Below are 13,936 nucleotides of genomic sequence, written 5' to 3'. Positions count from 1 at the left end.
TGTGTGCTTGTGTTATCCTTATGTTGAAAGGCGGACAATTTATTGATTGTGTAAGGCATGGTATAATAAATATCAGGACAGCTCCTCTCTTCAATTATGAATGTTTAATTAACTCTCCAGACAGTAGGCCAACATGTCCTCTTAAATCGCAATTGTTGGAAATGAAATGGGACTGCAGGAGACTCCATCCTTCCTTGGCCTGTTTTAATTTTAGGCTTGCTGGTCAAAAAGGCTATAACCCACTTAAAAATATATATATATATATTTTTAAATCAACTATAGGGATGTCATTATGAAAACACTAAGCTGTACACCACAAATAAATTATTTTAGATGTGCCTACAATCAAAAATGCATGTTCACTGCCAGACAAGTCAAACAAAAATTGCTGACTTGCAGGGCAATAAAGCAGCCTTTAAAAAATATATATATATTGTTCGGATCCACGTGGGTCGGATACAGACCAGACCAAATTTGGATCGAATTCTCTCTCAACTCTGATATGTTTTGGTGGTTCTGGTCCACTTAAGATCCGAAACAGATTTTTTTTTAATGACCGGATCCTGTCGCGCTGGAAATTTGCGTATTCAATTTCGGGATCTGAGAAGGTCTCTACTCTGTACCAGCCTGCTTTGCTTAGAAATAATTAGCTTTGAGGCAGAAACGGCTGCCTTGGTGGCAGGTTGATTTGTATAGGAGTCGGAGCCACGGGGAGAGGTGTGACGGTTTGAATGTTGGTTTGTAATCACTATTGTTACTTTTTAAAGTGAAGAGATTGTTGTTGCTCTAGCCAGGTCATAGAGAATGTGCATTCTTTAACTTCCGTGGCCTGGACGTGCTGCGAACCCGTCCTCTTAAAAGACGGATACCACCGCACACTATCGAATGCTCCTGCATTCAAACCTTTCCCCAGGCAGCAATGGCTTGATAGCCTGTAGCTCAGTTGGTAGAGCATGGTGCTTGTAACGCCAGGGTAGTGGGTTCGATTCCCGGGACCACCCATACGTAGAATGTATGCACACATGACTGTAAGTCGCTTTGGATAAAAGCGTCTGCTAAATGGCATATGTTATGTTTATGTTATGTTGATAATGAGTGGTGCCAGCGTAGTTTGCCACTACCCGAGCACACCTGGTGGCAGCTTGGAAGGATGTACGTACGTGGGCGAGAGGAAAGCTGCTGTTCCTGTCACTTCCTCCTAGTTTCAGTTTAATCGGCGCCGCTGCCCGCAAGCCTGCCATTAGGGGTTCGGCCGGGGAGGATGCTTGATCAAACTGGTTATCCCCTCCCGCTGTCTGCTGTCGCCTGTGTCCTATCCTTCACGACTGCATTTGTCTTTCTATGAGCGGGGGAAAATGTACCTTAGGACTAGTTTCGGAATGTTCTCCATTCAAACGTTTAGGTGTGACCGCTCAGGAAATTGTTGCAAACATTAAGCCTACCGTTATAATCAAGCTTTCTCAAACCGAATGAACAAATCTCTTATTTGACATTGTATTTTGTTGTTGTTTTTTTTACTATATATTGCCGCCAACCCAAAGAATATCCATGATTACAGTTTTGATCATGAGAATGAAGTGATCTTTCATCTCTCAGTGGATACTAGTTTCCATCATTCTCCCTGAAACGTATATCTGCGTCCCCTTTTTTCCTCTAAGGCATGGTGCGCTACTTTTGACCAGAGCCCTAAGCGGCCTAGTCAAAAGGAGTGCACTTTATAGGGAATAGGGTGCCATTTGGGACGCAGGGCTCTCTGTGCATCTTCCTTTGTTTGCGAGAGAGATCATGTTGATCCAACAGTACACTCTCTCCGTTTGTTTTGCTCTAAAGTGTTTTTGAGTCGCCGCACTCCAGCGAGGAACCATCTCTTATCAGCAATGAGCTCCTTGCCGGACATCATTTCCTGTGATTTCCAGTTTGAGGGAGGACTCTTTAATTATTATAAGCCTGTACCTGAACCTTTTGCGATGTCTTTTATATTCGGTTATGGCTGTTATTTAATCCGAATCATTTTAAGGAGACGGTAATAAGACATTATAAGGGACCATGCGAGTCTTACAATGCATTATAACCCCATCGTAATGCATCACCTGTCGGCATTTTAAGTGCTACCAGATATTGTTTTCATGTTGTCTATGTGTCATCAAGGTTTAAAAGAGTACACTGCAGATTAGAGGCAGAGGTCCCGGACACAATAATAATGTACTACATTGTGTCCTTTAACCCTGTTTTGAGAATCTCAACATGGAGATCTATAATGAGGCCAGGTTATGTACTGTGTACAATACACAGTGTGGACTACAGTATGTACAGTGGTAGGGTCTCACTGACTGGTGGTTTTCTTCCTGTGTGCTTCAGGACAAGAAGACCTACCTAGACATCATCCACACCTACACGGAGGTGCACGCCACCGTGCACGGTACCAGCACTGTGCACTTGCCCAGCTACGTGAGAAACTACGGCATCCTGAGCGGCCGGGACCTGCAGTTCCTCCTCAGGGAGACCAAGGTGAGAGCAACACAGACAGACAGACAGACAGACAGACAGACAGACAGACAGACAGACAGACAGACAGACAGACAGACCAGAGTTGAAGAATCCTGCCCTAGAGAGAGGAACCACACTTGCTTCGCTGTAGGACTCGGAGGGCATAGTTACCAAGTCATTACTAAGAGCGGCAGGATTGCTCATAAAAAAAAAGCCTTGGTTCCTGATAAGATGAGATAGAAGAAAGACTTTATTAATCCCCGATGGGAAGTTGGTTTGTCAGTCAACAGCATGTACACACAGTCACGGAAAAAAACCACAACAATCAACAGCATGTACACACAGTCACGAAAAAAACCACAACAATCAACAGCATGTACACACAGACAAAAAAAAACCACAACAATCAACAGCATGTACACACAGACACAGAAAAAAACACAACAATCAACAGCATGTACACACAGACACACAAAAAACCACAACAATCAACAGCATGTACACACAGACACAAAAAAGCACAACAATCAACAGCATGTACACAGTCACACAAAAAACACAACAATCAACAATAAGTAGTAAAAACAAAAGTCCTAAAGTTGAAGTTGGAGCAGTTTGCTCATAATAGCAGTCAGCTGAACGCCGCATAATGTTCTAATACGTACACACACACACACTGTGTTTGTTGGGAGTGCGACACCCCCTGTGACTTCACTATGCTTCCCAGTGAATGGATGGTTTATGATTTTACACAGTGTCAAGGCGAGTGTCAGGATCTCTCAGCACTTCATCATTAGTCATAGTGATTTCTGTGTGTATTGCTGAGTGCCTCAGCAGGGCCATATGCTAGCCAGGAACTCCGTTCATGTCATGCCCAGGCCTGCCACTGCTCTTGACACAATGCTACTGCTCAAAGTTCACTTCTGAAGCACCTCCAACCTGTTTTCTAGCCACGCAACTCGTCCCAGGTCTGTTTGTACTGTACAGCCCAACGACCCTCTGAAGCTCCAACCAAACTGCCTGTTCTCAATCCACACAACTGGTCTGTTTGTGCTGTAGAGCAAACTCATATGGTGGTGCACACAGACAGATCTGGGGCCAGGCTATACCTGTCCTAAATAGTCTGAAAAGAGGCTGTCAGAAGAAACTGTGGAAAATCCGTAAATCAAACCAGCAAGCGTCAACCTTGAAAAGAGAGAGTTATCAGAGAGCTTTGGAAGGAGATGGAGATCTTTGGAAGGAGAGAGAGAGGGTGGAGGAGAGAGTGGAGGAGAGAGTGGAAGAGAGAGAGAGAGAGAGAGAGAGGAGGAGATCTTTGGAATGAGATGGAGAGAGTGGAGGAGATCTTTGGAAGAAGAGAGAGAGGGTGGAGGAGATCTTTGGAAGGAGATGGAGATCTTTGGAAGGAGAGAGCGGGTGGAGGACATCTTTGGAAGGAGAGAGAGAGGGTGAAGGACATCTTTGGAAGGGGAGAGAGGGGGTGGAGGAGATCTTTGGAAGGAGAGAGAGAGGGATCTTCAAGATCTCCTCATTAACCTGCCATAAATACAGACCTATTTAGCAGCAGCATTGTGTTGTTAAGATAACAAGAAGAATGAGGCCAGGCGTTTTCCAGCCACGCTTTCCTCCCTGCTCCTCTTTATGAATAAAGCATTTACCTGCTAACAGATTGCTTGTGTTAATTGCTCCCCCGAGATTTTTGGCAAAACAACACGGAATACATAGATGCAGTATAAAACAGGGCAGAGGTGGAAGGCACTGTATAGAATTTGCAATGAACCAGCATTATACTGCCCTAGTATAATATTATATGGAATTGGTGTTGAGACAAGCATTTTGCTACACTCGCAATAACACCCACTAAACACGTGTATGTGACCAATAACATGCGATTTGATTTGGATGCTTTGGCTGTAGCTAATGGGGATCCTAATTGAATTACCCAATCTCACAAAACATACACCACCTTGCGTTTACAACTGAATCGAAGACCGGGCTCATGTTGACTTAAGGTCCTACTTATCTCTTTGGCAGAATTCAACGTTGTACCTCTAAGGAAGTACAGTCGGCTACGATTCTTGTCCCTCCCGCTCTACAATGCAGTTTGCATGTTCCCTGTGTGGAATGTGGTTTAACCATGGCTTGTTTGCATAGCCAGCATATCCTCCAGACCAGTCGAACGTGTTCATCATCTCCTAACTGTCCAGGATGATATGCATTGGTCTGGAGTAGGGTGCCCCTTACACTCTGATCTTGGGTCTGTTTTGCCCCCCCACTAATGGTTATGGTTAAGATGCAGGGAGGGTAAGCTGACCATAGAACAGGCTTTATTTTTCCAGTGCACAGCTTAGTACAGTAGCATGCTTGCTTCCAAGCATCTATTCTGTTACTCCAGGTTCATGCTATTTCACAAGGGCCCTTCTGTTAAAATAACAGTCTACGGTGATACGTTAGTCTGCTGTATGTAGTGCTGGATCACAGGCTTTTCTCTCCTAGGTCTCGGCCTTCTTTGTACTGGCGCATATGATCACATTCTTCTTCTGAAGTTGTTCAATTACCGTATTTCATCGGAGGTCATTGTATTCGCTGCTCTTCCCCTTCACATCGCTAGCGGCCTTTTCCTAAGTGGTATCTGAAGCACTTGCAACTAGCCCGGTTGCCTCTCACCTTCTCACCACCACCCAATATAGAGTCCTTCTCACAATATCCATTTAGCATATGCTACGCTATGCTTTTGTACGCTGTGCAATTCTATGCTGTGCCATGCTACACGATCGGAGAGAGGGGGTTTGCTCTATAAATAGCAGCTGTTTGTCAGGCCGGTGGGCTCACTGGGCTGCAGTCTTGCCTGCGAGGAAGCACCATCAGTCAGCCTCTGCTGCCACCTGTCGACCAAACGCTGAAAGCTGCAGTCGATACTGTCTGTCCTACAGCTGTTCAGTGTTTACATTGGGGTTCTCCGGTTCTGGAGAGCTACTGTCCTGGGACTGCGGGCTTTTGCTCCAGCTTGTCACGAACACACCTGATTTAAGTCATCCTTATAAGAATTTCACTCTGGACCGTGATTAGCTGAGTTAGATGTGTTACTGCGGGGCTGGAACAAGACCCTGCACACACAGTAGCTGTTAAGGAGAGTCGTGAGGTACAGTGGCTGAGGAGAAGGATGATATGGGTATGGACTGAAGAGAAGGGATGGTATGGGAGAGTCCGTGTACAGCAGTGTTGCCAACAGTGGGCCGAACTCAAGAGACCCTCTGTCTCCCCAGGCATGGCCGGCACTGACCCGGTGGGATCTTGCTCTCGCCGACTCACAGACCAGCCATTGTGGCCGTCGCCGGCCCTCCGCTATAACAACCCCAGCTCCAGCGGCTCTCTTTTTACTAATGGGGCCTCAGACAAACACATTATTGTGGCACACTTCACGGGCTCGTCACCTCTGGTTCCAGCATGTCAGAAGAGCCTCTCAGATATTTGCTTTGGTCGTCCAGCTCAATGGGTTTTCTATGATCCTCTGTGTGTACGGAGTCTTTGTTGTGATGATTGGCGGTGGGCCTCTTCTCTCCAGAGACAGGGCCGTATTTGTGCGAATAGCGTGTTTCATGACAAGAGCAAGTAGTACAGGTAATACAAGTACTGTAGCTACTGTCTGGGTGCCGAGTAGTGCTTGAACGAGATGGGTTAGTACATAAAACATTACACACTTATTTACCGAGTCTGTACATTTTCTGCTGGCTTTGCCAATGTTCGGCTTTTCTTTATTTGCTGCAATTTATTATAATAATAATAATATAATAACATGAACATAATCACCATTCAGTCACTGATGTTTGATCCGTGGCATGAATAACCGGTCAGTTTCAAACCAGAGACCAATCCTAACACCACAGGCCTTACTTCCCCTCCTCTGGCCATTGTTTTGTCTGTGCACGTGTCTGTTTCACTCTACCGTGTGTGTGTGTGTGTGTGTGTGTGTGTGTGTGTGTGTGTGTGTGTGTGTGTGTGTGTGTGTGTGTGTGTGTGTGTGTGTGTGTGTGTGTGTGTGTGTGTGTGTGTGTGTCCGCGTTTAGCCTCTCCTTGGGCCGACACCACACACACACACACACACACCACACTAAAGCAACTGAGAACTTGAGGCTGTGCTTACTAGACAAGAGAAGGCCTCTTTTACGAGCCGGTTTTATAGCCGAAACACTTAGGAATGGTTAAGAACCAATAAAAGCAGGCTGTGTGTGCTGCTGGTGCAGAGAATAAAAAACACAGACAAGGCTGTGGGAATTCTAGGAAGGAAGAGGTGTCTCCTTTTATTTCTCAGAAGAAGATAATATTGTACTTTCTCTCACCCACACCTGCAATAGTTAATTCTTCCTGGTACTGATTCTGCTGATGGGGTCTATTTCAGATAAGACAATAACTGTGATATGTCGTTGTCATTTCCTGCTAAACTTGAATACATTGATTGAATGCGTTGATTTGTTAAGTTTCTCTGGACAATAGCGTCTAAATGTCAATGTAAGTGCAATGCTCTTTTTCTCTCCACAGCTTTTTGTTGGCCTGTCCTTCCCCTACGAAGGCCCCGCCCCCCTAGAGGCCATAGCCAATGGCTGTGCCTTCCTCAACCCCAAGTTCACCCCGCCCAAGAGCAGCAAGAACACGGACTTCTTCAAGGGCAAGCCCACCCTGAGAGAGGTGAGATGGCGCCACTCTGCCCAGAGACCCCGGTCAAAGTGTGTGTGTGTGTGTGTGTGTGTGTGTGTGTGTGTGTGTGTGTGTGTGTGTGTGTGTGTGTGTGTGTGTGTGTGTGTGTGTGTGTGTGTGTGTGTGTGTGTGTGTGTGTGTGTGTGTGTGTGTGTGTGTGTGTGAGACATAACCTAGTCCTCTATTCACTTCTGTGCTGTTACCTCCCCTTTCTTTTATTCATGACAGGTCCTCTGTAATAAGTCCGTCTGGTGTTTGACGGATAGGGTCTAGTTTGTGGAGTGTGTGCACACAGTTCGTTCTTCACCTGTGATGTGACTCGACTTCAATGCGCTCCTATTGAAGTGAACTACTGCGTCATGTCTGTTTTGATTCTGGATTTAAAAAAGAACGGTCTATTTATTAGCTGACTAGCCAATTCAGCCAATCTGACTTCAGTGTTGTCTGGATAAGAGCATCTGCCAAACCTGCTAAATGACTCAAATATAAACGTGAATAAATAATGAAACGTATATATTGTGTGTTTTCTTCAGCTTGCCAAAATTATTTTTTTATGGCAGTCGAAGAAATTCTATTAAAATGTGTTCCCATGCAGTTGACCTCCCAGCACCCGTATGCTGAGGTGTATATTGGCCAGCCCCACGTGTGGACGGTGAACATCGACAACCCTGCGGAGGTGGACAGAGCCATCCGCTCAATCCTCAGTCAGAAGGTACACACACACACACACACACACACACACACAATACATGTTTCCCTGCTTGCATTCTCTCCTTTCTATTCTTTTAGCACAGTCTGAAATGAAAACTCTCCCAATCTCATTCCCTAAAGCCTCGGGTGCACAAACGATTGTACCAGTCAGGGAAGCAGAGAGTGTGATCACAAATTCCAAGGGGGCTCGATTAGAATAGATGAATAAGAGGAATTCACAGAGAGAGGAATTGAGAATAGCAAAGTGAGAGCTTTTCTTTCTCTCTCCCCTCACTGGGCCCGTGCATATTTAAGTCCAGGGGCAAGCAGCCCTCGTGGTTGTGTCCCCCAATAGCACCCTATTCCCTATATAGTGCACTACTCTATGGGCTCTGGTCAAAAGTAGTGCGCTATGTAAGGATTAGGGAATATGGTGCCATTGGGGACACAGACCTCGTGTGCTTCTGCATGGGTGCCCGAACAATGGGTTTGTTCATTAGAGAAGGCTACTGTGTCTCGTATGGTTTCTGACCAGTGTCCAGACCAACAGCCCTCAGCTTAATTTTCTCTCTTTGGATGTGCCCCAATGGTACCCTGTTCCCTTTTTATAGTGCACTACTTTTGGGCTCAGGCTCTGGTCAAAAGTAGTGCATTATATAGAGAATAGGGTGTGATTTATCATTCACCCTTTGTCTCCGCTCTCTACGGCTGAGAGCATCGAATGTTATTCCACCAATCACAAATTGGTAAGTTGACCAATTACAGAGTTTCACAGCAGCGTATCTGAAGTTGTTTCGATGGAACAAGGATGCAGCTCAGTAGTTTGTCTCATTGAGTTTTGCTCTGTTGACTGCAGAACAAAATGACTATAGTGTGTGTGGAGTTCTCGCTGATATCCTCGGCGCTACTGTAGGTAGTTGTGTATATATTTCAGGAATATGTCTGTCTAGAAGACCTCAGTCAGGGTTGGAGAGTTTTGAAGCGCACACACACACACACACACACACACACACACACACACACACACACACACACCCCTCTTTCTTTTTTTTTTTTTTTTTTTTCCTTCTTTTTTTCTTTCCTCTCCTCTCCTCTCCTCTCCTCTCCTCTCCTCTCCTCTCACTGACCCACTACGGTACCTGTCCCACCGTCCTCTTAGCAAGCTGACTGGCATTCTACAGCCTATAAAGTGGTTTACGTCCCGCTGTAGCCTGACTCTGTGTTTTCCATCCTCAGATCGAGCCCTACCTGCCCTATGAGTTCACCTGTGAGGGGATGCTTCAAAGAGTCAACGCCTTCATTGAGAATCAGGTACGGCCTCGCTATAACAGTCCTCTCCATTCTCCTGGACAGCCGTCAGAGCCTTTACACACTATTGTGCCGACCCTAACTGTCATTTTTTTGGCTCGCTTTTCCAGTAAGTACAGTTCGGTACAAGATCAGCATAGTTTTGTTACACACTGCTTATGTCTGACGTGGTTTAGGCAGGGCGTGGCTAGCTAACTATGCCACTCTGATGGCTTAGGCGGACTGGCGCCAGGGCCCGTATTAACAAAGTATCTCAGAGTAGGAGTGCTCGGATCAGTTTTACAGCATCATAAATAAGAGGGGTGACCTGATCCCAGATCAGTATTCCTACTCTGAGACGCTTCTTGATTACAGGCCCAGGTATGTTAACGGGCCAGCTTGGCTCCCCATTAACGAACTGAGCCTTACTTTCTTTCAATATTGTCCATTTTAGTATCTTAGTGTGGAAAGGGTGTCAGAGCCTCTGGAGTATTCCACAGTGCACTTTCACTGGGGGAAAAAAGGATCTCCGTCCTGTTTCAGGTTAGAGCCCAAATGGCCTCTCCTTCTCCTACCACCTCTCTATTTGTCATGCCCATGCATACTATATCTCCTGTCTTGGTTCTTATCTCTTAGCTGCTTCTCTCTTCGCCGACTGTGAACAGATTGGGTTCCGAATGTATCTTTTTAGCAGAGTTTTAAAGTTGGAAGGGGTGACAGACGTGGCTCTGTGTCCGTTGCTCCCTCGGTGTCTCTCTCCCTCTCTCCCTCGGTGTCTCTCTCCCTCGGTGTCTCTCTCCCTCTGTGTCTCTCTCTCTCCCTCTCTCCCTCGGTGTCTCTCTCCCTCTCTTCCTCTCTCCCTCGGTGTCTCTCTCCCTCTCTCCCTCGGTGTCTCTCTCCCTCTCTCCCTCGGTGTCTCTCTCCCTCTCTCCCTCGGTGTCTCTCTCCCTCTCTCCCTCGGTGTCTCTCTCCCTCTCTCCCTCGGTGTCTCTCTCCCTCTCTCCCTCGGTGTCTCTCTCCCTCTCTCCCTCGGTGTCTCTCTCCCTCTCTCCCTCGGTGTCTCTCTCCCTCTCTCCCTCGGTGTCTCTCTCCCTCTCTCCCTCGGTGTCTCTCTCCCTCTCTCCCTCGGTGTCTCTCTCCCTCTCTCCCTCGGTGTCTCTCTCCCTCTCTCCCTCGGTGTCTCTCTCCCTCTCTCCCTCGGTGTCTCTCTCCCTCTCTCCCTCGGTGACTCTCTCCCTCTCTCCCTCGGTGACTCTCTCCCTCTGTGTCTCTCTCCTCTGTGTCTCTCTCCCTCTGTGTCTCTCTCCCTCGGTGTCTCTCTCCCTCTGTGTCTCTCTCCCTCTGTGTCTCTCTCCCTCTCTCCCTCGGTGTCTCTCTCCCTCTCTCCCTCGGTGTCTCTCTCCCTCTCTCCCTCAGTGTCTCTCTCCCTCTCTCCCTCTGCATCTGTCCTGCTGCACTTTGTGACAACTTCTGATGTAAAAAGATTTTTACAAAGGGCTTTCTAAAATACATTCGATTGAGCCTGTCTGCATGAAGAGACGTCCCTATGCACACTTGTCATCTCCCGAAAGGGTCCTATGCCAGCCCTGGGAAATGGGTCTCAGGAGAAATGTCACTTTACACACCGCGAACAAACAAGCTGTCAAATAGTGTGCCGTCTGTCCTACCGACGGATGTTGCTACAACAACGGCCACAGTGCAACCACAATATGAGCTGTTGTCATTCTTTGAATGCTACGGTTCCACGTTCTATCTGTCATTCACTTGTATTTTGACTATTCACGACGGACTGTGAAATGACTCTCGTATAACTCTCCGGTGTCCTCTCTCTCTCTCTCTCTCTCTCTCTCTCTCTCTCCCCGTTACCCTTCTCCCTCTCCCATCTCCCCCATTTCAACCCTTTCCTCTCCCTGTCTCTCTCTCTCTCGCTCTCGCTCTCTCTCTCTCCCTCCCCATTACCCTTCTCCCTCTCCCATCTCCCCCATTTCAACCCTTTCCTCCCTCCCTGTCCCTCCCTCTAGGATTTCTGCCATGGCCAGGTGATGTGGCCTCCCCTCAGTGCTCTGCAGGTGAGGCTGGCTGAGCCGGGGAGCTCCTGTAAGCAGGTGTGTCAGGCGGAGCAGCTCATCTGCGAGCCCTCCTTCTTCCAGCACCTCAACAAGGACAAGGACCTGGCCCGGTTAGTGTGTGCACCTACAGTACACCTTAACCTGTACTCACACTTGTGCGCTCGCACACACACGCACACACACACACGCACACACACACACACACACACACACACAAATGCACGCCTGACACAGGCATTTTGCTTTCTACCCAACAGATGGCAGTATAGCATAAATAGACGATCAATACTTGCCTGCTGCTGTGCTGAATTTGGTTCACTAGAGGTCGCACACAAGTTATTCTCTTATGACGTTTCAGAGACAAAAATGAAAAGACCGATATCAGAGGGGAAACGTCATTTATTGCAGTTGTCAAATGTCAACTTGAGCCATTTCAAATTCAACTCACTCATCGGTGTCAGCAGGGAATGGTTATCGAAACGTCAAGACTCAATGTAATTGCTGTATCAGGCTGTATCCAGGCAAACTTCAGACACAGTGATGCTCAATCTGTCTGTCTGTCCTGACTGTGTCTGCCTGTCTTTCTACCTGCTTGCCTGTCTGACCGTGTCTGTCCATCTGTCTCTTTCTGTCTGTCTCTATGATATCCCAGATGTTTGTGTACAGATACATTTTTACTTGTGTGTCTTTATTCTGTGTATATTGTGTCTTATCTACTCCCGGCAGCATAATTAATTTCCCTGTGTGGACAATGAAGTAGAATTTCATATTTCCCATTATCTGTCTGAGGTTCGGCATGGACTGCCAGACGGTGGAGTCGTCGGGCGACACGGTGGTGCCTGCGTACAGCGACGCACGTCACCACTGCATCTTCCAGTCGGACCTGCTGCTGTTCAGCTGCGCCGGCGCACACCCCTCCCTCAAACGCGTCTGCCCCTGCCGGGACTACATGAAGGGCCAGGTGGCGCTGTGCAAAGGCTGCCTATAGCACCTGTCTGTCTGGGTGAGTGGAGAGGATCGAACTGGAGTGGATTGGACCCCGTACCCTTCCAGAGCGCTGCAGGGAATGGGGGGTTGGGGATCTCTAGCTCTAACCACTCAGATGGCTTGACTCCTCCCCCTGGCTCCACACCTGCAGTCCTGCAGCCTAACTCCTCCCACAGCCAGGCCTCTGGAGGGAGGAAGAGCAGCCTGGGAACCAGACAACCAGGAGACATCTGTATTATTTATGTCTGTTTTTAATCGCCTGAACTTTGACCTTTTAAGGCATGTTGATCAGCTCGTCAGACAGACACAGCATCGGCAGCAAACTGTGGAAATTCAAATGGTGGACAGAAAGAGGCCAGTGAGCTATATACATACTCTGGGAACTAGGAATGTCAATGGAAAAGTTTTCAGTAAGGCACCGGGCAGGAGGAAAGGAGGGTACAGAAAAAAGAGACATTGCGCATCGGCCTGAATTACTTGAATCAATGGGAGTCGGTGTATATTTGAGGCAGAGCGCATGGCAACAGCTCACTACTGCCCCTAGGATGTGTGGCAGTGGGTGGTACTGCAGTCGGTGGCCCAGTGATTCCACCCACTGTATCTCTCTCCAAGCTTGTAGTCGCATCGTGGGACCAACGAGCTGGTGTGTCACCACACTCGGCATGCTTTCCTCTCTGCCCCCCTGTCCCCTTTTTATCTTTGAACTCTTTTAGCTATGTCGGTTTGCACTGGAGACCCATAAGAGGCCGTCCCCAGGCAGTAAAGCTCTGTTTCAATGTCCACACTAGCGTACTACTTAGGATGAAGCAATGCACAGGGCATGTATTCTGAATGGTATGCTCCAATGGAAATTTTCCCATAGACCCTGATCTATGGTCAGTTTTGCATTTCCCTTATTTATGCTTACGATTGGGGGAGTGGAAGCTGATCCTAGATCTGTATCTAGGGGAAACTTGACCAAAACGAACACTCGTGTGAAGAAGACGACGCGGAGCCAGTTTTACACTGTAACTGTACCACTCCCCATCGTCGCGTCTGGACAGGGGAGCGGGTCAGATGTAGATATAATGTTGATTTTTAAACGTTCTAAATCGCAAATCATTTTGAATCCTGAGGCATTGTCCCTCGTGGTCATTCCCAACTACACCTCACACACACACCGTCCAGCATGGCTCCTCTGTAGCCCTGCATGGTAGATTGCCCCTCCTCATGTTCCCAATGTACAGACTAGAGGATGAGTTTTCGAAATCGCACCCATTCACAGCCACACACACACACACACACACACACCTGACTGACCGGTTGGAATGTGCTGGGGATAAGAGGTGTGTGCAAAATAATTGCCAGTAGCTAATGAAAATAATAATTAGTCATTGATCAATTTTAATCAAATGTATTAAAAAATATATATATATCAAAAAGGATTATCAGGTCAGATCAGTCACATGTGACAGTGATGACATAGTGTGGTATTGTTCTGTAGACAGTAGAACATCATCACAGCTGTAGTGGGAAAGGGCCCCTCTGGCAGATCAAACATCAGTCCGCTCAATCACCAGTATCACATAGGACCGTTGCCTTGACCACAATAGATTTATCGGGAACGAATTCTAAATTCTAAAGAGATATATTGATCATGAGTACTTGTATTATAGATATTTAAAACCTTTATGTATACAGTCGACCCGAAAGATACACACACAAACATCATTTCTATTGAT

General features: G+C 47.2%; 1 protein-coding gene across 1 annotated transcript in view; it reads left to right on the top strand.

Moving 5' to 3' along the window:
- LOC118370141 (alpha-1,6-mannosylglycoprotein 6-beta-N-acetylglucosaminyltransferase A-like) overlaps nt 1-13,623 on the top strand; it is a 110,081-nt gene extending 96,458 nt beyond the window's left edge. Inside the window, exons 12-17 of the mRNA XM_052499059.1 lie at nt 2,359-2,508; nt 7,027-7,173; nt 7,778-7,894; nt 9,109-9,183; nt 11,181-11,338; nt 12,018-13,623. Of these exons, the coding sequence (XP_052355019.1) occupies nt 2,359-2,508; nt 7,027-7,173; nt 7,778-7,894; nt 9,109-9,183; nt 11,181-11,338; nt 12,018-12,216 (846 nt within the window). The 3' untranslated portion in view covers nt 12,217-13,623. The remainder of the gene's footprint in view (nt 1-2,358; nt 2,509-7,026; nt 7,174-7,777; nt 7,895-9,108; nt 9,184-11,180; nt 11,339-12,017) is intronic.
- The last annotated feature ends 313 nt before the right edge of the window (nt 13,624-13,936 follow it).

This window comes from Oncorhynchus keta, chromosome 37, assembly GCF_023373465.1.
Source record: "Oncorhynchus keta strain PuntledgeMale-10-30-2019 chromosome 37, Oket_V2, whole genome shotgun sequence".
Taxonomy (NCBI): domain Eukaryota; kingdom Metazoa; phylum Chordata; class Actinopteri; order Salmoniformes; family Salmonidae; genus Oncorhynchus; species Oncorhynchus keta.
This window is presented reverse-complemented; position numbering and strand designations above follow the sequence as displayed.